This window comes from Mastomys coucha, unplaced genomic scaffold (assembly GCF_008632895.1).
Source record: "Mastomys coucha isolate ucsf_1 unplaced genomic scaffold, UCSF_Mcou_1 pScaffold15, whole genome shotgun sequence".
Classification (NCBI taxonomy): Eukaryota; Metazoa; Chordata; class Mammalia; order Rodentia; family Muridae; genus Mastomys; species Mastomys coucha.
In genome coordinates, this window is record NW_022196897.1 from 90,658,469 (window position 1) to 90,675,552 (window position 17,084).

General features: G+C 45.7%; 1 protein-coding gene across 7 annotated transcripts in view; it reads left to right on the plus strand.

The window, feature by feature from the left end:
* The window catches only part of Wt1 (WT1 transcription factor), a 48,177-nt gene extending 36,138 nt beyond the window's left edge, over positions 1–12,039 (plus strand). For 6 of the 7 annotated variants that reach the window (XM_031371235.1, XM_031371236.1, XM_031371237.1 and 3 more), the window contains 5 exons: positions 2,265–2,361; positions 5,406–5,556; positions 7,573–7,662; positions 8,480–8,572; positions 10,659–12,039. In XM_031371235.1, coding sequence (XP_031227095.1) covers positions 2,265–2,361; positions 5,406–5,556; positions 7,573–7,662; positions 8,480–8,572; positions 10,659–10,780 — 553 coding nt within the window. In that variant the 3' untranslated portion in view covers positions 10,781–12,039. The remainder of the gene's footprint in view (positions 1–2,264; positions 2,362–5,405; positions 5,557–7,572; positions 7,663–8,479; positions 8,573–10,658) is intronic. The other variant, XM_031371238.1, reaches the window with a different exon arrangement.
* The last annotated feature ends 5,045 nt before the right edge of the window (positions 12,040–17,084 follow it).

Here is a 17,084-nt window from a genome sequence, read left to right on the forward strand (position 1 = left end):
TATTCCTTCTGAGCACATTCTGAGAGGCAGAAAGGCAGATGCTTTCTGACTTTGGTGTTTCTCCCCAACTCTTATATGCTTGATGCTGGTTTAGCTCTCCGAGGCTCCCCCTCTCTTGGCAAGATACATCAGACCACTTGATGCAGGATATACAGTCATGGTGTAGTATAGGCTTGGGAACAGGACAGCCACCTCCTTCCACAAACTGTCCAAAAAAGACAAACCTTTCTTTCTGAAACGCTTGAACCATAACTCACCGTGAAACACCACAGCTGGTGTGGCCCTAGGCTGTGTGAACACTGCACCCTTCCTGCAGAAACTTCTCTCTTCCAGGAATTCTTTACCCTGGGGAGTTAGGGATGAGTCAGCCCTGGGCCTTCCTCAAGTCCATGAGACAGAGTGGGCTGATCCACTAGGTCACCTGTCTGTCCCCTGGTATGCTGGAGTAGCAGAGGTGGATGGGGCAGATTCTAGTAAGTTAATTTTAAACGATGCTACTACGAAGTTTATTATCACTGTTACTATTTTGTATGTTGAGTTTTTTTCAAGAAAAGGTCTCAGGCTAGCCTAGGCTTGTCTCGAACTCCTCATCCTTCTGTCTCCATCTCCTAAGTGCTAGGGTTATAGATGTGCACTGCCAAGCTCAGCTTGCTCTGAAGGTTTTCAAAGCTTTATTGCTTCTACATACCATACAGTCCCCCCACTTAGAGTGTACAGGGCAGTAGTTTCTGATAAAATTACAGACTGTGTAACCATTCCTACATAGTTAGGACATTTTCAGTAATTCCCCCCCCCCTGTTTTTCTCAACTTGCTTTGTCTCAGGCAATCAACTACTAAGCTACATACTCTGGACAGTCTGTAGAAATGGAATTCTGCAGTATATGGTCTTTTGCACTTTAGTTATTAAACTCACTGTAGCATATGAATACTTCACTTTTTCCTGCCATATAATCTTCCACTGTGTAGCTATACTTCATTATTTAGTCCCTCGTCAGTTGATTGGTGAGTTGATTCTCATTTCCGGGTTGTGAGAATAAAGAATGCCAGAGAGCGATATATACAAGTGGTTTTTCCCCTGGACATCTGCTTTTATTTCTCTTAGGAATACACCTAGGATTGCTGGATGATATGGTTGCTTTTTAGTTATATTTTTGTGAGGTTTATGGGTATTTTTAAAGTAGCTTCCTCCTTCCACAGAGATGTGCACACCCACAGTGATGCTCAATATCATTCTGGCAAACGTGGTCCAGAATTTTTGTGCTGATTAGATTGGAAATAAAATCAGAGCAGAATGCTCACAAAGGGTTAAGTGGCTGTCAGTGAGCACTGGACAATTGTCCTTCATGTCAGGCTGACTCAACCCCTAGGAAATGCATTGCTTGGGGGTATCTTGGAAACTACAAGTAAGGCTGGAGGGCTGTGGAGTTTCAAAAAGAACAACCCGAGAGCTCCCAGGCTATTTGGGGGCGGGGGATTGCTCAGTCAGTCAAGTACTTGGCATGCAAACGTGAAGAACCTATCTAAAAATATCTAGGTGTGTTTGTAACCCCAGCACTGGAGAAATGGAGACAAGGGGAATCTCTGGAAGTTTCTGGGCAGCCAGCCTAGCTGAATTGGTGAGATCTAGGCTAGGGGAGAGACTCAGTTACAAAAAATAGAGGGAAGAGAAACCAAGGAAGACACTGGCTGTCTAGTTAGGGCTTCACATGAACATTCACACACATGCACATGCAGTGAACACACACATACACACACACACACACACACACACACACACAGTTAACTTGATCTGGAAAACTGATCAGTGGTGGACTGAGTGGAGCCACAGACGTGCACCCCCACTCCCTTCTGAGGACGTGACATCTCTTCTTGTAAATGTCATCACTTTCTTGGTGCTATCTGGTAAGAACTGAGTCATGAGGTGCCGACAAAACCCCAGTGCACTTCACACGAAGCCTGAAGCATTCTGTTCATTCCTGAAATACTCCTGCTCAGATGGTAAACAACTTGCCTGGGATGATATCCCACCACTGTGGCTTTTTTTTTCTTTTTTCTTTTTTCTTTTTTCTTTTTGGCTTGTCTGAATGAGGCACACAGCACCAGACAGTTTACCTCTGAGGGTGAATTTTGGGGCTGGGGTGGTGCAAGGTGGTAACATGGCCACTGACTTCACAGAGCCCTGTTCCAGAGTGAGCCCATAGCGGGAGGTAAGACTGTATTTCCAAAGGGTGGCCATGAACCAACTTTAACCCTTTGTTTGCAGCCACGGCACAGGGTACGAGAGTGAGAACCACACGACCCCCATCCTCTGTGGTGCCCAGTACAGGATACACACTCATGGTGTCTTCCGAGGCATTCAGGTGAGTGCCTGATGGCCAGCCAAAGGCCACCTCTTCCTCTGCTCACACGCCCTGCCGCACTCAGCTGTAGGACCTTCGGGCTCTGGCAAGCCGTCAGAGGGGGGTGGAAAGGAGCTGCCCACTCCCCAAAGATGTTACCTTGCCCCTCTGCCACAAAATCCTTCCTGCAGAATCTCACCTTTCTTCCTTTACTGTTTTCTGCTTCTCCTGGTGGGTGGTACAGTTCTTGTGTGGGGGTCATCTGCACTTGAATTAGTGACCTGGACCCTTGACTTTTAAGATTTGATCTGTCTAGTAAAGGTAGACTGTTTTGTCCAGTGTTGATAATAGCATTAACAACATGCAGTTTATCTAGCTTCTAGGCTTACACAGAATATTCATAGAAATCATAGAATTCCTTTGTCCTCCTGCCCCCACATTTTCATAATGTCCCAGGTATGGGTATGATACACTTGTTACAATGGATGTTGCTATATTATTTGTAACTGGTCAGGGAGTGGTAGCTTATGCCTTTAATCCCAGCATTCGGGAGGCAGGCAGATCTCTGTGAGTTTGAGGTCAGCCTGGTCTACAAAGTGAGTTCCAGGGCAGACAAGGCTACACAGAGAAACTCTGTCTCAAAAAACCACCACCACCACCAACAAAACAAAAAGAATATTATTTGTAACTGAATTGCTTTGTCATATATTTCTAAGGGCTTTGAAACACACATAATGTCTCTCTCTCTCTCTCTCTCTCTCTCTCCCCACCTAACTCTCCATCTCTCTGTCTATCCATCCATCTATCCATCCACCCATCCATCTCTCTCTCTTAATCATCTATCTATCTATCTATCTATCTATCTATCTATCTATCTATCTATCTATCTATCATCTACTATTATATGGCATAGTTTACTCTTTCACTACCTGCCCCCTTTTCCATTACTCTCTCCCCAACAATCACCACCTCTTTCTCAGAATGCTCTTGGATACTTTGTGTTGCATTTTCAGGTTAACTTCTTTGACTTAACAACTTGTGTTTATGCTTCCTGCATGTCTTTGCAAGCCTTTGCCCTCTCATGTGACCCTCACTGCACACTTAAGAGAGAAGACAAGAGACTTGCCTAAAACCACATAGCTAGTAAGAGGGAACTGAGGTGTGCAACATACATTTTATCAGATTCCATAACCCTTGTTTGGCTGATTAATATTGTTTATTGGTAGAAATAAAATAATATTATTGATCAGTGGAAACAAGAGAGAGAGGTCTCTGGGGAAAGTGAAGAATCTCAGAGAATGTAGGTTATTCAAGGGGAGGCCCTCCCTGGCCCCAAGCTTCTTTTGGATAGTCAGAACCACAATTACCAAGGACTCACATCTGTTATTTACAAATACAACTCAGTGGCTGCCACAAGAGAAGTAGCTAGAGTATCCTTTGGAGGGAAGTTAAGGCCCTGGAAATAAGTGGCATGTGGGCCAGGCCCTACGTGGGGTGGGCAAGGAGCTCTACTTGGTGGAATCAGTAAAGTGTACCCTGCCATCACAAGACTCTCTATGGTGAGAAATGAACAAGTCTCAGAAATGCAGAGATGTGATAGAAGGAGTTATCCGAGTGTTCCACAGTGACACCATCAGCATCCTTCAGCAGACTGCAGACTGACAGTAATGGTTGCTTTTATTCTTATTCCAACATGGTCTTCATCTTGGATGACAAGAGATGAAGAAGGGTTATTGTGCTTTCCTTCCCACCAGTCTCCGTCTATCAGGTCCACTGTCAGAGCCTCTAGTAGATGCCATGCTTGCCCTACAGGTGTTATTTCTCTACTTATTCTTTTTCTTCTAGAATATGCTAAACAAACTACTGGCCTATGATTCATTTGTATACCATTAGCCCTGGGAGAAAGGCAAATGTTGACATACATACCAATACAGTATTGTATAACATCACAGAACTTTTCCTTACAAAAAAGGTGCTCTCTCAGGGCAAGGCTAATGAACTAGTGTTAGTGTGTGAGTGGGTAGACTGGAAGATACACAGAACAGGGAGTTATTAAGCTTATAGCAGTGGTTCTCAACCTGTGGGTCTCAACACCTTTGGGAGTCATATGTCAGATATCCTGCATGTCAGATATTTACATTATGATTCATAACATCAGTTATGATGCACCAATGAAATAGTCTTATGGTTGTGGGTCACCACAACATGAGGAACGACATTAAAGGGTTGCAGCATTAAGAGGGTTGAGAACCACTGGTTCATTCCAGGTCTTTATGCTATCACAGAATTGTTCCTGTGTCAGCTAGCTGTCCATGTCTTTGGCCTTGATGGGCACATCTGTAGTTGAACAAGGAGGATCATTCTTTATATCAAGGAATCACAGCCCGAGGGCAAGAGAGAAGATTTATTTTCCCTGCTAGATGACAGGTACCAGTAGGAAAAAGACATGCAAAGTCACAGAAGGCAGACAGCTCCCAATGTTTTCCCGTGTCACCGTTAAGGCTCACTACAGGATTCTGGTGGATTCAGAGGCCCCATATCCAAAGACTTCTTTGTCATCTACTTACATGTGATGTTTGGGCCAGTTTGGGCCTCATTCAGTGTCTCATGTCTTGCCCCAGTAAGAGCTTTCTCATCCATTTTCTGGTTGGGTCCATAATTATATGGTCATGTTTCCAATAGGGAGGGCATCTGTATCGTCTGGGGATCTGGAACTCTAGACCTCAACATCTCAAGTGGGAAATAGATTGGGAACTCTGTAGACACTAGCACTTCTTCTCTAGAGGTTCTCTGTTAGGGACCCCAAAGAAGCCTCATTTCCAAGTTCTGTTAATCAGTTGCAATGACATCAGAATACTGCATCATAAAATTTTCTGACTTATCATCCATTACTGTCTGCCACAGGTATCTAGGGTATGGAGGTGAACATTTTTTTTTTTTTTTTGGTCTCATACTGTACCTGCCTTCTCTTCTTTCAGTACATTTCAGTGTTCAGCTTCCCATGGGATGATATTAATGTTCACATATGGCACAAGGCCTCCATTCCTCTCATATTTTGCCTGCAGGATGTGCGGCGGGTGTCTGGAGTGGCCCCAACTCTTGTCCGGTCAGCATCCGAAACCAGTGAGAAACGTCCGTTCATGTGTGCATACCCAGGCTGCAATAAGAGATATTTTAAGCTGTCCCACTTACAGATGCACAGCCGGAAGCACACTGGTAAGTGTATCCACTGTCCAGAGGTGAGCCACGGTGGTTCATGAGCTCCCATTCTGGACTCTGACACTGCTCAGGACGCAGGTGACTTGTGGGATGGAAAGCTTGCGCTCTGAAAGCTCAGGCCATGATGACTCTGAAGGGTGTTTGCATGTTGGCTTTCCCATCCTTTATTAAAAGAGATCAACATTTTCAGGCATTACCAGGAAAGCAGAACAGGGCGGTGAAAAGCAAATGACATAGAACGTTGCATTCACCACTGACTGATGGGATCTTGAGCCACCATCGCTCAACATCCCTCTGAACTCTGAGTGCCTTGTAAGGACAATGAAGATGATAATGCTATAATGCTGTAGTGTACAACACCATGCAATTTGCAAGCCTTGTACTTTAATTCAAACTGTTGTACTACAGGAGTTGTTGTATAACACACCTAGCATAGGACCCATGTCTCCAGGACTGAGTACATGGTGGTGTTATTACCGAAGGACTTTAGCCCCTTTAGCGGGGAAGACAAGCCTGGGATAGAACAATGAGATGACTCAGATTGACAGGCAAGGTCTCCATAAACTTTGAAGGGTAGGTCCAAAGACACACATAGATGTTCTGGAGTCAGTTCTTTGATAAAGGAGGCCATGGAGTTTCCAAGCAGGTGGTCCCAGGTGTTTCTTTCACCACTCTCACTGAACACCTGACAAATGGCTTCATTTTGGCTCACTGTTTGGGAGCACAGTTTATCACGGCTGGGGAGGAATAATGCTGGGGAACATCCTGAAAGCCATGGGAGCACGGGGCTGATAGTTCACATCTCTGGATGAAGAAGCAGAGGGAGACAGAAGATGGGAGATGGGAGCCAGAAGTGCATCAGGTTATAAGCCTCCAGGGCCACGCCCACAGCAGCCCACTCTTTCCTGTTAGGTTTCACATTCTAAAATGTTCCAAGCACTATGAGCTTGAGACCAAGGGGTCAAATGCATGAGTCTGTGGGAGACATTCTGTACTCAAGCCATAGGGCAGCATTGCCGAGCAAGTGGCGTTTGTGAAGGGTGTGTGCCTAACATTTTGATGGGTAGGGACGAGGACATAAAGATGAAGGGTGATGAGGGTGCAGAGTGGTGAGGTCAGCTACAGGAGACATATACAGAAGACCAGGGAAGCGTCGGAGGCCTTGAGATAGGAAAGGAAACTTGAAGCTCTCCATCAATGGAAAGACCCTACTGACCACAAAATAGCTCAGCTCTCCATCCCAGAATCCAGTGAGTCAGAATTCTAGGGGGTGGGAACACTTGCAGAAGCTCAGTGCACTTGTGGGGGCTTTTCTCCCAGCGTTTGGCTGAACTTTTCCTGTGGACACAGGGGTGGGGCTCTTCTTTCTGAGTCCAGGGTTGCACAATCCTACTGCTGACTTGGTCCAGATTAAAGGACAACAATCTTGCTAAATGCTTCAGCTTCTGGTTTAATTGGGGAATCTTACAACCATGGAGTCATTTATGTTGGGCCCAGGAACAAGAAGTCAGTAGTAGAGAACACCAAATCTTCAGGCCATAAAACACAGAACAATTCATTCACAAGGCCGGCTTCAAGGCGTGTCTATCCAAAATTCTATCTCCGATTCAGACATGGACTTGGAAACGAACCTTTTTGGGTTTTTTGGCTTCTCTAAATAGTCCATGCTAATATATGTATTTTTCTGAGCATTGCCTCAGTGCTAGGCACCAGTCTTCTCCTTCTATTTGGACGGTCCGGTCTAATCTGTTCATGAACCCTTTGATGTTGCCAGATTATTGACTCCATTTCACAGTGAGGTAACTGTGCCAGGGCATCCTCATTCACTCCTTCCCATGTCCATGGGCATGTGTGTAACTGGGATTTTATTTTCTTGGATGTCTACAGCACAACCCTAACAAGCTTCCCTTAGTGCTTTGGGCATTTGGGGATCCCTTCATCTGCATTTAGGGTTTCCCTGGGATGAGGTTTGCTTCTAGCACTGAACTCAGAATGACATATGTTTTCCCTAAGGTGAGAAACCATACCAGTGTGACTTCAAGGACTGCGAGAGAAGGTTTTCTCGCTCAGACCAGCTCAAAAGGCACCAAAGGAGACACACAGGTTTGTTGGTTCCCTTTCATTGCCAGCAGCCACAGGCCCTTGAGTTAGAGCTGATATTGTGACTGTCTTCTCTGTTGAACACAGAGGAGAGAGAGAGGGTCATCTGTCTAATTTTCCAGCTTTCTTCCCCTCACCTGGAGACTTTCCTTTTAAAAAGAAGGGCCGCAGAGACGATGGCTCAGCAGTCAAGAGTACTTGTTCTTGCAGGGCACTAGGGTTTGGTTCCCAGCGTCTATCTCAGGTGGCCCACTGCATGCCACCACAGCTCCACAGGACACTCTCTTCTGGCTTCTGAGGGCAATGCACACAAACACACACACACACACACACACACACACACACACACACACACACGCAGGCACGCACGCACGCACGCACACATCATAAAAAGTCTTTCTTTACAGAGGAGAGAGAGAAAGGAAACATCTCATGTTTCTCATGAGAGCCACAGCAGCTGTGAGATCCCTCAGCGGGTTGCTGGTAGACTGATGGTCAGGAATGAGGGCAGAGGAGAGAATCCTGTTTGCAGTGATTTACTTTTCTCAGTCTCTAGCACTTGTCTGCTGGTGAGAACTGGATGCTTATGACTAGGAAATGTTTTTTTCCCAAGTCGGGAGCAGCTCCTGGATGTTGCTGTTCAGAATCAGGTGGCATCTGCTGGGACTGGGGATCAAAGAAATGTGAGGTCCAGGTAGACCCAGACCTGGCTGATGTGAAGGATATGCGGGGCTTCTCCAGCTGCCAGAAAGCCGGCATTATGTGTCTCACTGTGACCCACATTGCTAGGGCCGAGGCTAGACCTTCTCTGTCCGTTTAGGTGTGAAACCATTCCAGTGTAAAACTTGTCAGCGAAAATTTTCCCGGTCCGACCATCTGAAGACCCACACCAGGACTCATACAGGTAAAACAAGTGCGTAAACTTTTCTTCACATTTATTTTTCATTATTTTCTAAGCTACTGTTGAATGAAACTGTTTGTAATGAGAAAGACTCATATAAAAGTTCTAGAGTTGAGAATCCATTTAGAGACTGGCTATGTTTGGCTATCTTTTATGATAAAGGATAATGTTTTTCAGAGAAAGTGTCAAAGAGCATTGGGTAGGAAAGGGATGGGCAGGGAATGCCTAGAGGATTTAGAACAAAGGTGCAAAGATAAGCTCATCTCCACTGTCCCCAGTGTGCTGTATTACCGATCAAACAATCACCCTATAGCACGATCGGAAATTCAAGATACTCTATTCTGCTGAGAGCCTAAGTTTCATACTTGATCGGAGAGCATACTCCACTTACTTAAAGCTCAACCTGGGGTCTAGGTTTCTGCCAGATTAACACAAACTCATGGATATATTTCCTCTATGCTAGCAGAGAGAGGAGAATGGGGGATTGGCAAACACTAGCTGCTGAAGCACTGTGCTCATCCACAGGCTGATGGGATTCATAGTGAAAACAGCATTGCCCCTTTTGCTCATTTGCTTCCTTAGGAAGCAGGACTGTCTCTTAGGTCAGCCCTTCATCTTTATGGCATCCTTGAAAGAAGAGTAGGGTGGGTGGTCTTAGTACTCATTGAACAGATGAGTCTGTGGTGGGGAGTGATTAAATGGCCTGTCCAGAGCCACAGAACAGTTGGATGGCAATCTCAGTGGTGACTGCTCCTGCCCCACCTCATCCCTATTGTTCTTGCTCTTGGAGAAAGAGCTTGGGTTCAAACAGTCATCCCTAGAAGCCAGTGAATTGAAGAGGGAGCCAGACTCAGCCAAACTGGGTGTCGCTGAGAGGATCAATATGAGAAGGAGTGGAGAAGTGCCCATGAGGAGGTGGAAGTGGCAGGCAGCAGCCAGTTTAGGAAAAGCAGACAGCCAGTGAATAGTAGGTGAGGAAGCCATGGCATTGTAAGTGTCCAGGAAAGTCCCCATTCTTCAGGACAGATAGGTTATACCTTAGATATGTCAAAGCGCCTGTGTCCCAGTGATGGGGAGATACAGGTTTTAGACTCCTTCTTTGGGTATTTTTGACATATTGTCTTTTAGTTGGTCCCAAATTCATAGTCTTTCCCTGCACACCTCCGTCCCTGCCACCTGGGCCATGAACAAAATGCTGGATGTCATATTTGATCAGCCACCCAGTCTGGCCTCAAAGCACTACATCTTTAGAGACATTTCTCAAGGGGCCAGTATCAATACCCCGGGAAGATCCTCCAGATGGCAGATGGCTTGTTTCCTGTGACATTTTCTTTTGCAAGCCTTGGGGATGTGACACAGGGATGAGTGTGGGCTTTAGAATTAGGCATGTCTAGATTCAAATCCTGCCTGGATCTGTAGAGTGAAGATAACATTTCTTTGTTTTAAAGGCAAGGAGCATAGACCTCCTCTAAATGATGTTAGGCATCACATGCAAGTTAATTATTGTCTTTAATGAGAATGAGAGCTCCCAAGACAGAGCAGGCTTAATTATTTGCAACTAGCACCTCTGCTCTAACCCAGTTTGTTTCTGAGTCAGACTCCGCACTAGAAAGAAGCAAATAGGATACACATTGGTATCCATGATTTTTTAAAAACCATCTCTCTATAAAGAGTAAAGCTTTGGTCCCAATCTACTGCTGGCCAGCCATCAATCAATAGTATCCAGTGGTTCAGTGGCCCTTGCAGATCAGGCCCTACTTAGCAACAGGGAAACACTTGCACAGGTCACAGAGCATCCTTAGAGATAAAACAGAGGTTTTCCCCAACCCCCTTAATTTATGAGCTGCTTAAGGGTTCCCACAAACCAGACTTCTCTCCCAAGTCTTCCATTTTGTTATATTTACAGTGCTTCTGATTTTCAAGCCCTCAAAAGGCATTGCTAATCCCAGGCTGCCAGTGAAGAGCCAGTTGGCTAGCTTAGGGAATGACCCATGGGAGTCCAGGGCGGGTTGTGGTGATTTAACTCGGGCCTTTGATAGTTGAACCTGTGCCCAGTCCCTCTGCTGCAAGTGTCTCTGACTGGCAATTGTGTCAACAGGTGAAAAGCCCTTCAGCTGTCGGTGGCACAGTTGTCAGAAAAAGTTTGCGCGCTCAGACGAATTAGTCCGCCATCACAACATGCACCAGAGAAACATGACCAAACTCCAGCTGGCGCTTTGAGGGGTCCGACCCGGAGACAGTCCAGCATCCCGGGCCAGAAAGGGTGCAAACTGCTTCCAATTCTGATTTTGAAATTCCTCCCACTCACCTACAAAAGGACACGACGGTGGATCTTCATCCGACTTCTGAGACGGCACACCTGTTTGACTGTGTCCTATCAGGTTTGCCGAAAGGAGTCGGTGCTCCGCCCACTCTTGATTAACTCACGGGCCTGAAAAAAGTGGCTCACGGTGTTTAGAAAGTCCATTGTCATTGCCTGAATCTTCTACCGTTAGAAGAACCATTGTTGATAATGTCTCCTAACTTTCCTCTTCCCCTTTGTGATCATTTCGCCAGGATTAGAGCGATCGTTCCATTTTCTTTCGTGGGATATTTATAGGCCAGGGCATGTGTATGTGTCTGCTAATGTAAACTCTGTCGTGGTTCCCATTTACTAACAGCCCTAGAAAGAAATAAATCAGAGAGCAAGGCACCAGGGGCAAGTATCCGTGCAGAATTTCAGAGGTCAGCCTGCAAACCTGGAAACCTGGAAGGCCGGATGTAATTCTACCAGGCGATTTTTAAAGCTCATAGGTTTCGAGTAACTGCATAGTGGATTAGAATTAACTAGAACCCCTGTACAGTTAGGACAGAAAGGAGCCTTCGTGTTCACCTACTCACTGTTAGCATTAGCACTGGGCTCTTAAGAAATGATGTTTTAAGAGCAGAGTTTTTTTTTTTTAATGTTTTTGATTTATTTTTTAGTTGTAATTAGGTACATCTTCAGAGATGCACTTTGCTCCTCATGTGTAGGAAGTGGAAGTCTCATTTCCATCATCTGGGGTGTCTTTAGAGTGTACAGACCACACTGGCTATGTGGCTTCAAGTTGTAAAAATTAAAATGACTTTAAAAGAAACTAGGGGCTGGTCCAGGATCTTCACTGGTTCTTAAGTAACTTAAGTATCTTTGAATCTGCAAGTATGTGGGGAAAAAAAGATATATTATTGTGAGGAAATCCACTGTCTAAAGGTGTGCGTGTGTTGTTGTTATTGTTGTTGTTTTTTTTAAAGGGAGGGAGTTTATTATTTACCGTAGCTTGAAATACTGTGTAAATATATATGTATATATATATGATGTGCTCTTTGTCAACTGAAATTAGGAGGTGTATGGGTATTAGCTACATCACTGTGTGGATGTCAATCTTACAGTATATTGATGATAATACTAAAAATGTAACCTGCATTTTTTTTCCCCACTTGGCTGTCAATTAAAGTCTATTCAAAAGGAAAATGCAGGAGTCTTTTGGTTGTATTATGTTCAAATTTCAAGGTCCGTTGAACCTCTATTAAACAGGTAATCATGTCATCAACACTGATAGCTACCAGTAACGGTCCATTCCAGGCCCCAGACCGTAAGAGTCGACTTCTTTTTGTTGGGCTGGGAATGATCTGTCTTCAGAGTTGCAGGGACCACCTTTGCCCTCCACCATGAAGGTGCCCTTCTGTGACGCTTGGGTGGCTTGCTCATGGCCGTGGTTGGGTATTGTGGTTCAAGGCTTATATTAATCAAATAATCACTGTATCAGGTCCAGAGCAACAGAGGAGGAGAGAGGGGCTCTACTGATATCCAGCCTTTTTGGAAAGTTCACTGACATCTTCCAGGTATCAGGAGGGGAGAAGCTGAACACCTAGTACAACTGAATTTACAACTGTAGCCGCCATGGTTCATCTCAGTAGGCAGGAACTGCTGAGACTTCCCAGGGCAGCTGAGTCTGAAGGCAAAGATCTACACTCTGGGTAACCTGTAGAGCCCCTGTTCTGGTATATGTTTTTTTGATCCCAAGGACTGAATTTGTTCAGTCTCTCTCAGCTCCATTATCTTAGAGCTTACATGTATTCCAGGTTTTGTTTCTTCATTTAAGAGGATCTTGGGCACCAAGGAGCTTAGCCACAGGGGACTCTCTTTGCAGCTTGGAACTAACTTTGAGTTAGGACAGCCTAAAAGAGGGGTCTGGAGGCTTCCTCTGCTGCTTCTGGCTCTTGCATCACCGTTAATTATAGAGAGTGCTGTGATTCATGGATATCAGCAGTTTTTTAAAAATCTTTTTCCTGCCAGAAGACAGCATTTCTCTGGAGAAGCTCAGGACAAGCATGGCAGACATCAGTGAGTCAGAGAGCGGGTTTCACAACAAAAGTCCAACCACAGTGTTCCCACTGCTCAGGGCAAACCAGGGATTCAAAGATCGCAGCAGTGCAGCTCACAGGAAAGAACACGGACTTCCGAAAAGAGAATAGCCTGGGTTCGGATCCTATGTCTGTGGCCTTCTGTTTTGCTTTGCTTTTCTTTGTTTTGTTTTTCATCTATGAGAAGGCAATAGCCCCTCCCTGACACGAGCACAGGACAATTAAATGCACAACAAAATCTAGTGTGCCAAAAGTCTTATGAGAATTTTCTAGACCTCTTGCCCATGAACTCACCTGTTGGTTTCCTGTATCTCCCATTCTTTGCTTGTGGGTGTGCTCACAAGTCAGCCCTGCCACATGACAAAATGTCCTTTCCCCTGTACCTTGAACCACAATGATTGTTTGCAACAGCTGGGCTTCTTGCCAGCTTCACCACAAAGACCACATCTGTATGTCTTGAGTCTTTTGCAAAGCACCAGTTGACACTGTGTCTGAGAGCAGAGATGCTGATGCTTCACAGGCTGTCAGGAGGCAGCTGGGGGGTGGGGCGTGGTCAGTAGGTGATCCCTGTGGTCAGGACTAGAGGCTGGCGGCTGGATCTTTCGACACTATTCCTACTCTCCCGAGCTCTCTCACTTATGAATTTCTTTAGCATCAAGAGTACGTATCTTTGAACAGTGTCTTGTGTCATTGTGGTACTTTACCATATTCTGTTTCAATCTGTAGGCCAATCCTGTAAGGTAGACATGTCCCTATTTTATGGATGAAAACACCGAGTCTCAGTGACCACGCTTAGGTGAGGAATGACTTAGCAATTAATATCTATTTCTCACTAAAACATGCTTGGTGATGAAAGCCCATACTCGGCCCTGCTGTTTCCTCTCTCTCAGTCATATCTTCCCAACCATGATGTGAACTAAATGGGTGCTCTTTTTCCTCCCCTGAGTTACTCATGCCATGGATCCAAAGCCAGCTTTAATTCCATTGAAACCACCCAAAGAGTTTGCTGATGTCCAGGCTCTGTTGCAGAACTTCCAGCAGAAAGCCTGAACAGCTTCATTCTGAGTGGCTCCCAAATGATTCCTGCCATGGTGGGCTGTGGGCAGCAGATGTGTGACAAGGACCTAGAGAGCAGACTCAACAAGTATTTGCTGAGAGGGTCTCCAAGGTGACTGGTGACACTTGACAATCCTAACATGGCACCGAACCAGGCTGACCGTTGATAATGGCCATGGTGGTGTCCTGGGGGCTCTGTTTTGGTAATTTGTGGGGCCAAAGGTCAGGAGGATCATGCAGAAGGTACTGGAGGAACTATGTACACTAGCCCAGGAAATATGCTCCTTCCGGAACTTAGCTTTCAGTCCCTGTCACTCCATCCTATCTAGTCAACTGTCCTAACATATTCCACACACATCCCAAATCCACATGTCAGGTCTGTCACAGCAGCAGTCAGCTCCTTGGTACTCGCCTCTGCGTTAGTCACTTTTCTATTGCTCTGATGACACTATGACCAAGGCATCTTATTAAAAAGATGTTTAATTGGGCTCATGTTTTCAGAGGGTTAGAGTCCATGATGGCAGAGAAAAGGCATGGTGGCAGAGATAGCTAAAAGCTTACTGTAAGCAGAAGGCAAAGAAGGTATTAGGGATGGCACGTCCTTCAATGAGGCCACACCTCCTAATCCTAATTCCCAAACAGTTTGACCAATTGAGGACTAACTAACTATTCAAGAATGGGGGCCATTCTCATTCAAGTGTCCATAGCACCCTCACCAAACTCAGTCTTGTGCAACAGTGTGTTCTTGAGAGTGTATGCATGTACATACATGTGTAGAACCAGAGCTGTTTTAATTAGTTTTTTTTTTATTGCAATGAAATACCACAACCAAAAAGCAAGTTAGGAAGGAAAGGGTTTAATTGATTTACACTTCCATATTGCTGTTTATCATCGAAGGAAGTCTGCACAAGAACTCAAATAGGGCAGGAACCTGAAGGGGTGCTGCTTCCTGGCTTGCTTTGCAGGGCTTGCTCACCCTACTTTCATATAGAACCTAAGACCACCAACCCGAGATGGCACCACCCACAATGGGCTGGGCCCTTCCCCCATCAGTCACTAACTAAGAAATTACCTTTCAGATAACTCTAGCTTGTGCCAAATGGGCATAAGACTAGCCAGCACAAGGGCTTTTAAACAGGGAGTGGCTTTGCTCCTTTAGGAGCTTACTAGTCAGGCCTTGGGTAATCATGACAGAGATGGAGGACTTACACCAGAGATATAGCTAAACAGCCCATCATGCCTAGGGTACCTGTCCTTTCTGCCAAAGAGTTTGATAACTCCCTGAATGTCAGTGGTCCTAGGTTTGAGAGATCCTGGTATAGAAAAAGGGGATCACTTTTACCAGAAAGAATTATCACCAGCTAAGAGAGGAGAACGGGTGTTTTTGAATTGATATCTAAGTCCACCTTTCTGAATTAGCTACTCTTGAGGACACATTTTTCTTTGAAGTGTCTGAGCAGGCAGAATAGCTTGTGAGGAATCTGAGACAAATGCTAACAAACTACAGGAAAAAGAACTCTTGAATATGGTCTAAAGGCTCCTTGCTCTCCCCCCTGATGCCTTTCCTTCTAGTGATCAGTCATCAAGTGACTGGAAGGATAAGTATGTATTTGATAGAATCATGCAGAAGTTAATGGATAAAAACAAATCTAGGAGGAGCTGGCTCAGTCAGGAAAATGCTTGTTGCATTCACACGAGGATCTGAATTCGGATCTCCAGAGCCCACATAAAAAGCCAAGAGAGGCAGCCCACCTCTTAATTCTCAGTACTAGGGGCGGAGACTGGTGCATTTTTCAGAGCTCTCTGGCTAGTTAGGCGGCCAATTGATGAGCTCTGCATTCAATGAGAGACCATGTTTGAAAAAGTAAGGTGAAGAGTCTTGGAGACAGACACTCAACACTCAACACTCAGGGGTGTGCATGTGCAGACCCCTGGCCTGCACACACACACATCTATACTCACATGCATGGTGCAAACAACACAACAACACATATAACAAAAATAAGTTTTCATGATAATGGTCTCAAGCCTGGTGGAATGTCCGTGCCCATGCTGAGAAAGTAGCTGCTTCTGTGGAAGGTTCTGGGGCTTTCTGGCTTTCAGACCAAAATCCTGATTCTGTTAGTTCTTGGATTTCAATGAGAGTGAGACAGAAAACAAAGTGGGGTGGAGTCTCAGAAGGCTGGGGATCCCAGGAGAGCCCACAGGAGGCCTTACACAGCAGCTCTGGTGCTCAGATTCTCCACAGACTTCCCATAGGGCATGTTGTAGGGGCTAGAGAGTGGGAGACAATGATGCCCCTGAAGTTAGGGCTCTGCAAGGCAGGGCCCTAAGCACAGGCTGAAAACCAGGCCACCATCGGGAAGCCTTGAGCAGAGCTCATAGACAGCCATAAGCAGCGAGAGGCAGACCAGACCCCGAGGAAGTGTTGAAGAGACATTGAGTGATTTTCGTGGAGCAGGGGAGGGTTGAAGGGTGGCCCAGAGGGACAGGACTGAGATGAATGTCAGGGGGTGATGGTTGGAACATGAGGGTTTCCTCTCTTGCATCATCCCTGGAGCATTGGTGAAGCTGACAGTGGTGGAGAAGGATGGTCTGACAAGAGGGACTCCAAGGTCCACTGAGAGGACAGGCGGACTTCTGGGGAAAGATGGAGGGGTAGAAAGAGGAAGACACAACCAGGAAGAAATGAGACAGATGAGTAATGAAGTGTGGATGTCAGGGAGGTCTGACAAGGCCGACCTCTGGGTGAACCTAGGCCTGCTCTGCTGGCACCACCCCTGGGACTCGTATGCGGGGTGTTCAAGGGACACAAGGGGAGTGATTGTGCACATCCACTGTGCACATCAGCACGATTGCATGTGAATGCTCCTCCTATGAGTGATCTCCGTTTTGCAAATGAAGAACTGAGGCTTAAGAAGCACCTCATCCTCACCCAGGGTCATTCAGCTTGTGCAAATGGCACTATGGGGCATTAGCCTAAATGGCTCACGGCCGCTCTTAACTCTTACATTGCTCTGTATCTTCCTCCCCCTGATCTCAGGGTTTGCTGGACCCCCTACCATAACAGTAGGCCTATGCAGAG